Here is an 8,478-nt window from a genome sequence, read left to right as displayed (position 1 = left end):
TAATGCTTCTGTGAAAAAAAAAAATTCCTAAGTTTATTTTCTCTGTATAACATTTGTACAAATGACCTTAAAGAATCTCTACATGTCGATATGTTGCCAGTACAAACAACGCTGAAAGAAGCTGCAGTTCCTCCAGTTTCCACCGGAGGCTCTCTATTACAGTCATTACTGTTACTCAAACATACGTCTGGTTCTGGTTGGTGCACAGAAAGGCCCGGCCTGGTGGTGAGGTCGAACTGAGGACCTTGTTGTTGTGAGGCAACAGCGCTAACAACCAGCCAGATGTTAATGAAAGTGGCTCCTCCTTTCTTTTCTTTCCTCTCACGCTCCAGCCAATCACAGCTGACGGCAGTCCCACCCTGAGCCTGGTTCTGTTGGACGCCTCTTCCTGTTAACAGCTCATTCGTCTTCCACACTGTTTGAATGTTGGGGTTCCTCTGGAATATTGTCGGCTAAAACGAAACCTTTTAACCTGATAATCACTGAGAAACCTGAATTCTGTCATTTTTAAACTGTCTGCAGCTCGTTATACTCCCTCAGTGCTTCTTCACTGGCTTTACCTCCACAAATAAAGGAATCAGTTGCATAACTGCAGCAGTAACTGCATCACAAATCATTTGATGAACAAAAAAAGAATAAGAGTCCAAAACTCTACGTCGGTGCTGCTTTTAGCTGCTGATAGCTGATTGGTAGGAAGTGAGACAGACAGAGGTCAGTTAGAAATCAGCTGTGGAGGAATTATGTGAATTACTTCCTGTCAGCCTCTCAGTTTCCACTGATCATAGATCAGCAGCTGTCAGTGTGTTTGCCGTGGACTCGCTCTCCCACAGAGGGAGGAGCATCGAGGTGGACAGACTGACTCTGATAAACCCCTAACCCTTAGCTACGTGAGATATAGATGCTCATGTATCTGCGACACCTGCAGGTCTCTGTGTTGAGACTAAGATAGACGACGGTGACGCTGCTCTTTTCTCACTTCCTCTGTGCAGCAGCTGCCGTTTGCTTTCAGTTTCAGTTAGAAGTAAACTTTGACCAAAGGGACAAACTGGGAACAACTCCATGGACTGTGTCCTCCATCCTCCACGGCACTAACCAGGCTCTGCAGTGGTGGGCGGGGCCTCGGGGCATCCAGCAGGACCTGTTCTCCACCTGCGATCAGTGCATTAACCCCCTGCTGTAAACGCTTCCACACTGGCTTCACGTTTCCATCTGAATCTTATGTCCATGTTTCATATCCCGTCTGTGTTTCCTGAGCCAGGCTGTGAGGAGTCACTCGAGTTTCTCCTGTGCAGGAAACAGGTGATCAGACGGGCTAACGAGCCGTGTGGTGATGCATGCAGAAGGATAAATTCACTCACTGCAGAGCACCACTAACACGTCACTGTGTGCACTGAGCCAAAAATACAAACACTTACTAATAAAGCTGCACTTACAAAGAACCTCATGTGCTCATTTACAGCCACTTGTTTTCATTCCTGGACTCTTTTAGAACAGCTTTGCATGATTCTCAGCTCAAAATAATCCCCAGTGAAGCCTTTTGTGCCTTCAGATGAGCTGCTGCATGTTTTCATCACTTCAGCTTTCTCACACTGACAAACTCAACTCTGCTGTCATCACATGATTATTTCTGCGACCTTCACTTTAACCTCAGCACAGTTTTTCTGCTCTGCCTTCAGATTCTAACTCGTGCACAGCCTCCATGTTTTTATCCTGGATGTTCAGAAAGTTTCATCTCAGGTTGAAACTTTTTCTTTTCCCAGCTCCTCTTATCAACTTTCCAGGTGCGATCGTGGCTCAAGAGTTGCCGGTTCGAGCCCCGGCTCGGACAGTCTCGGTCATTGTGTCCTTGGGCGAGACACTTCACCCGTTGCCTACTGGTGGTGGTCAGAGGGCCCGGTGGCGCCAGTGTCCGGCAGCCTCGCCTCTGTCAGTGCGCCCCAGGGTGGCTGTGGCTACAATGTAGCTGCCATCACCAGTGTGTGAATGGGTGATATTAAATCCCGATTCTTTTGTCCCCATGATAGAACAGAGAAAACCGACTCTGTGTGTTAAAATATTGATATTTCTTTCATTCAATCATCTTCTGGAAGAGAGAGACCTCTGCACAGCTCAAACGCCAGTTGCAAGAGCTCTCTAACATTAGAATCATAAACTGTGCTTCATATAGGTTTTATTTTGGTACTTTACACATCACACAGTCTCAAACATTGCTTATATGGCAAGTTCCTCATTTCCAAACCAGCTGGGAGACACGTTGTGTCCATCAGGTTCTGGCTCTGGGGTCGGGGCAGGACACACTTGGAGCACCTCAGCATCTATTGGCTCCTTCCAGTGTGTAGTGGAGAGGCTCTCACCTCGAGACCTCTGCGCTGATTCCAGCTTTCATTTTAATCTAAACTGGACACAGCATCACTTCAGTTCATCCACGACCCTCATTTATATTTGTCTTCGTCTGCTGATCCATGAAACATGTTTCTGTCTAATACACGAAGAACGAAAAACACTAAAAAAACTGTGTCTGAGTTCTAACAGCAGTCGGTAAGTTTAGTTACAGTCACTTGTTGAAACAAGTGTAGCAGATTATTATACTATAGCGAGCGTCTGTTCTCTGACCACAGAACCTCAGAAAAAGAAGGCGTGTTCACAGAGACGCTGACTTCCTGTTCTCTGTTCAAACACAAACTGTGGTCACTGTGAGTTCAGACACTCAGCCTGTCAGGATGTGGGTGAACATCTACTGCTGCCTGTTAGCCTGCGCTCTGAGCTGTCCTGTCACAGCAGGTGGGAAACTTTGCATTAATGTCTGATATACTTTGTAGTTCTCACACATGTGCATTTGTGTTGGTGTTTGTAGTTTCAGGGATTTCACAAGACTATAGAAAATGAGCTTAACCCTCCTCTTGTGTTAGCTTTCTGTTATCATCTCTTATGTTAACGGGTCGGTTTTGACCCGTGAATTAAATCAGTTATAAAATACACTAAAAACAATAAGTGATCATCCAATTTGTTTCTCATCTCTTGGTTATCTTGTTAGGCTTCCTTATCCATGAAAATGTTGGTTTTAATACTTTTGGTGTGGGCCTGTGGGTCTTTTTTTGTCACTATACCCCTCGATTTCAATTAAAAAAATTGTAAAATTAACCTCAAGAGAATCATATTAATAAATAAAAGGTTTTTGTGTTACCTGACTATTACTGAGGGGTATAGGACACATCTCTTAAATAAATCTGTTTTATTGATTTTTTTCATTTTAAGATTAATTACTAAAATGACATCTATGGTGTTACGGGTCAATTTCGACCCATAGATATTTACATCAAGAAAAGACAAAAAAGAATTGTTGTTTTTTAGCAGTAGACCTTTAATATAAACTGAAAAAAAGAAAAAGTCCACTCCTCCTTTCTTTTGGTTATAGTCGTGGGTAATTGTGGGCTTTTTATCACTTCCCAATGATACAGCTACATCTTTGTGAAGTTTCCTTTGTGAAGTTCTTGTCCGAGGTCATATCTGGTAAAAAATAAAATATTACAGCTGATATTGTGATCCTGCAGTCCAGTGGTCATATCGAGGACCACACATTTTCATTGTTTCTTCTCAGGGGTGCCACTCACAGCTTTGACTGTGAAAATCTGTACATTCTAGCCATAGTTGGTTTTTGCATCACAGGCTTCCCAGATTTTTCTGCCGTATTTCCCGGCTTACTGGGTATGTATTGCTGGTAGGGGCATTTTCCTCGAAAAGTGGACAAGACGTTCATCCACTGTCACCTCTGGCTGATGAACATCAGGGGAAGAAGCTGCACCCATCTCTCCCAGACATCCCTGATGGGAGCAAGCTTGTCAGACCTCGGTCTGGTCTCAAATCTGAGGACTCCTGAATCAAAATGATATCAAATGTGTGAAGTGACATCGTTGCCCAGAAAATGATCAGATGTGTCTGTGTCTTCTGGATGATAGTCCACATTGTCTTCCTCCTAGAAACTTGCCCATCTGAATCTCTATGCTGCTCTGTGTCCTCTCCTTCATTTTCACCAAAAATATGATGCAGAACTTGGCTCACTGTGAATCTTCTTCTCATTTTTGTATGCTGCAAATTGTAAATGTGCACTCTGGAAGTCAAATGGCCACTCAAATGAGTGAATTCACCTCACATGTCTTGACATGTCCCGTCTTTATTTTGTTTTTGTGCAGGTATACTGCAAAAAACACGCAAAATAAGAATCCCCTAAAGCTCATATGATTAGGAGAGGAGCTTGCTGTCAATGTTTTAGCTGACAGTGCACTTATGATTTCAGTTTTGGCTTTAATTATTGCTTTATACTCATAATATTATACCTGGTTAACAACACAAAGGTCATAATTTCAACTAGGGCATTTTAGAATTTAGTGAAAATATTTTTTTTTGTTTTATTTTGTAGAAATAGAGGTTCCTGACAAAGTCAAAAAGCCTTGAGACAATAAACAAATGTTTGTGATTTGTTTTATGCATTTGAAATTTAAAATGGGTCGGTGCCGACCCTAACACGAGAGGAAGGTTAAAGTGTGAAGCAGACACACGATCACAGGAAGTCGAGTTATGGTGTGAGTGTAGCTCAAACAAACACTTCATGAAGACAAATTTCTATCGTAAATCCTTCATTTGTTTAACAAATTATTTTGACCAAAGAATTTTTATAAACAGTTTTTTAGTTTTTATAATGAAATATCATCATCATATCCTGACTGATTATCTTTCTATCATCCTTTCAGATTTCTGTTTTCTTTGTAACTTTTTCCACACACACATTTTATTTGCTCATTTATTTTATTTGTTTTGCAGGTTTAACCCGTAAAGTAGTTACAGAGGGGGCGGTGCTCGCTGTGCGCTGTCCTCACTCTGTGGAGGGTGGAGTGAGGTGGAGCAGAGAGAGTGGAGGAAGCAGAGCTGACATACTTACAGCTGATGGAGACAGAGACATAAAACACATCAATGATCCACGGAAACGATACAGTTCACACGCTGACGGGACTCTGATCATCAGGAGAGCTGCTCCCTCAGACTCTGGCAGATACTTCTGTAACGATGAGGAAGCTGTGGAGCTGACAGTGATCCCATCAGGTAACATCAGACTTTATCACCTTCCTGTTTAAAATCAAGCATCTCTGCTGAAAATGAGATTTTTAGTCTTAAATGAGACCAGTGTGGTTGTTAGCACTGTGGCTAACCGTGGGGTCAGATCCACGGGCCGTCTGTGACCTTTCAGTGTGGAGTTATCGTGCTCTTCACGTGCTCACATGGTGTTCCTCCCACAGTGCAGAGTCGTGCACAGTTTAGGTTAAGTCCTGACTCATAAATGGTTAACATAAAGTTAACTTTTTAATGTAAAAATAAAAACATCAAATATTAAAGTAACACTGGGACAATAATCATTACAAATAAGGGCCAATCCCAGTAAAACATTCGACATTCCTGTTTTCCATTGTTAGGGATAAGAGAAATATCTTTAATGTGTATCTGCTGATTATATTGTTTTATGTACTTTAATAAAGGCTTGTAGAGCAAGGCCACTTTTAACTCACAAACTAAGTGAAAAACAGGAAGCTTTAGTGCACAGCCATATTAATATTTAAGACACTGAAATGAGGAACTTGCCATATAAGCAATGTTTGAGACTGTGTGATGTGTAAAGTACCAAAATAAAACCTATATGAAGCACAGTTTATGATTCTAATGTTAGAGCTCTTGCAACTGGCGTTTGAGCTGTGCAGAGGTCTCTCTCTTCTGGAAGATGATTGAATAAAAGAAATATCAATATTTTAACACACAGAGTCGGTTTTCTCTGTTCTATCATGGGGACAAAAGAATCGGGGTTTAATACCACGTGGCTGGTGTGTCTTGGTTTGGATGTTGGAGACGCCTCTGTGTAGCATTGACTCCCATAACTCCTGTCTGCGTGTAGCCAAAGAGCTTTCATACAGAAATCCTGCATCAGCCACGAAACACAGACATAAAAATGTTATCATAAAACACATTTCACTGTCCTCTGTAACAGTGAACACAGTTTTCTGATCTGTCTTGTATTACCTGCAATAACAGCTGTGTAACATCATTGTTACACTGTGTGTGATCATTAAGAGCAATAATAAACCTGTAGTAATGCATCCTCTGTGTCACAACTAAACACAGTAACACTAACACAACACTGTGTGCTGTAACTTTACTGCACAGTGTTTCTCTGACAATGAGATTTTAAAAAGAAACTAACAACATGAGAAAATTTGAGTTCGTCCGTTAAACAACATCTTAGTTTTTAGTCACACATTCATTTGTTATTCACAGGAACAACAATAGTGAGTGTTGCAGAGAGGAGCAGCATCACTCTGAACTGTTCTCATGATGTTGGAGGATCAGCTGTTCCCACGTGGAGACGAGACTCTGGAGAAATGAATGAAGGAAGGATTTCTGTTTCCACTGAGGACACAACATTAAGTATAAGTGAAGCTGAGCCTGCTGACTCTGGACTGTACTACTGTGATGGAAAACCAGCTGTTTATCTGACTGTGAGACCTGACAGAGGTGAGACACATGAACCCAATCAGCAGGCTGATTCTGCTCTGACTGTTAGTGTCAGCCTGACTCAGACCATCAGCTTGTGTCTCCACTGTGGTTCAGGAAACATCCACAGCGAGCTCACTGACAGGCTGCTGTTTGACCCGTTTTCTACCTCAGGATTAATGTGAAGCTGTTCTGATGAATAAATGCTGGTCAGATGAGTCGAGTATGTCTGAGATTTTTACTTTTATTAGCTTTAAAATCTGTTTAATGTTCTTTGGATAATATCAAGAAAAGTTCCATGTGTGAAAGCAGCTGATGTTCCATGAACGTCTATGATAAGGTTTCTGTATGTGCTCCATCACCAGCATGTTGTTCATGTATGATTGGACGGTCTATCTCTGTTTGACATTTCAAAGCATTTTAACTCGTCACAAAAACAGGATGTTTTTTTCTTCTGTAGTTCTACAGGATATGATGCATTCAGCTGCTGTAAATTGACAACACTGTTGGTTTTACCTCATTGTGTTGTTGCTGTGGACCACTGTGACCTTCCTCCTGTTGCATTCAGCTTTTGAAGGTTTACACCAAACTGTCGTTTCCTGTCTGGCTTGAATTAAACCTTTCAACTTTTCCACACAGGAAAGAAAACAACGACAACAACAACAAGACCGACAACAACAAGACCAACTACAACGACAGCAACGACAACAAGACCAACAACAACGGCAACAATGACAATGATAACAACAACAAGACCAACAACAATGACAACAACAAGAAGACCAAATACAACAATATCTCCTCAGGAAAACCCCGGTATGAACATCGTAAAGAAACAAAGTCAAACCAAAATAACAGCCTTGTTCACAGTGTTGCCTAGTGTTGTGTGTTGTGTCGTGTGTTGTGTTGTGTGTTGTGTCTTGTTGTGTTGTGTCTTGTTGTGTTGTGTTCCCATACAGCTGAATAACACTCTGATGTCTGACTGTAGCTGGTGGTGGATGATGATCTGATTCCAGATGTTTCTTTGTCTTCCAGCTGCTGATCACCTGAGTCACATGACTGTCCGCACACTGATTGGACTGCTCTGCTTAATCATCATGATCAGCATCACTGCTGTTACCTGGAGGAAAGGTGGACGAGCTCTGTGCTCTCATCATGACTGTTTCAGACTCATTGATGTTTAACATGATTCAGCTTTAGTGCAGATGTTTGTGCAGCTGCACATGTGCAGGTTTATGATGATGGACGTCTCTGTGACTGTCAGGCTTTCCCAGTAAACAGCATGAACAATGAACAGAAACAGATGTTTGCAAATCTGCAGCAGAAATGTTCAAATAAAGAATTAAAGCATCATCCATGTTTACTTTGTGTGTTTTGCAGCTGGACAGATGCAGAAACAGAAGCGAGACGCAGCAGCAGAGTCTGATCTCTGATGCTCCATCACACTGGAACCAGTCAGGTACAGCTGACAGCCTGACCTCATGACCTCACAGCACATCATGAAGCAGTCACGATGTGCTCTGTTTGTCAGTGACCCAGCATTTTGAGGTTATTTTGCTCTGGGACAAATGTTACGTTCCAGTGTTTACTGTCAGTGTGTCTCAGTTAGCGTTCAGTGTTTGCTTGTTTCTGTGTCTTTCCTGTTTCCTGTGTAAGTCTGTCTCGTCTCCCTCGTGTTATCATCCTGTCTCTCCTGTCTGTGTTGGGTTCATGGACATTGTCCCAGCCCGTCATGTGTCTCCTCCCGTTGTCTTCAAAGTCAAACGTGTGATGGTGCATGAATTAGTCTGTGTCTTAGTGTTTCCTGTTTTACTTTGACAGAGTCACATCCTGTGCAGTTTTGCTTCCTCTGTGTCGTCAGCTCAGCTCCTTCTTCTTCTTCTCCTCTGCAGCCTTGGAGGAAGCAGCCTTCTCCGTGGGCCACGTCCTCGAAGACGGGAATTG

The 8,478-nt window shown here is 42.3% G+C and overlaps 1 protein-coding gene across 1 annotated transcript; it reads left to right on the top strand.

The window, feature by feature from the left end:
- Positions 1 to 2,720: 2,720 nt before the first annotated feature.
- On the top strand, positions 2,721 to 8,478 carry LOC148096536 (uncharacterized). Its single transcript, XM_087835453.1, has 7 exons — positions 2,721 to 2,781; positions 4,819 to 5,097; positions 6,319 to 6,645; positions 7,174 to 7,350; positions 7,570 to 7,665; positions 7,915 to 7,993; positions 8,427 to 8,478. Exons 1-6 carry the CDS (start codon positions 2,721 to 2,723, stop codon positions 7,965 to 7,967), a joined length of 993 nt encoding a protein of 330 aa, XP_087691579.1. The 3' UTR covers positions 7,968 to 7,993; positions 8,427 to 8,478.

This window comes from Neolamprologus brichardi, chromosome 22 (genome assembly GCF_056152115.1).
Source record: "Neolamprologus brichardi isolate AB-2024 chromosome 22, ASM5615211v1, whole genome shotgun sequence".
Lineage (NCBI taxonomy): Eukaryota > Metazoa > Chordata > Actinopteri > Cichliformes > Cichlidae > Neolamprologus > Neolamprologus brichardi.
This window is presented reverse-complemented; position numbering and strand designations above follow the sequence as displayed.

Bases quoted from the DNA above. Each gene is read 5' to 3' on its own strand.
- LOC148096536 (XM_087835453.1), top strand. From the start codon at position 2,721: ATGTGGGTGAACATCTACTGCTGCCTGTTAGCCTGCGCTCTGAGCTGT. The intron at 6,646-7,173 runs GTTCAGGAAACA...TTTTCCACACAG, and splicing joins CAGCTTGTGTCTCCACTGTG to GAAAGAAAACAACGACAACA. The intron at 7,666-7,914 runs GTGGACGAGCTC...TGTGTTTTGCAG, and splicing joins TGCTGTTACCTGGAGGAAAG to CTGGACAGATGCAGAAACAG.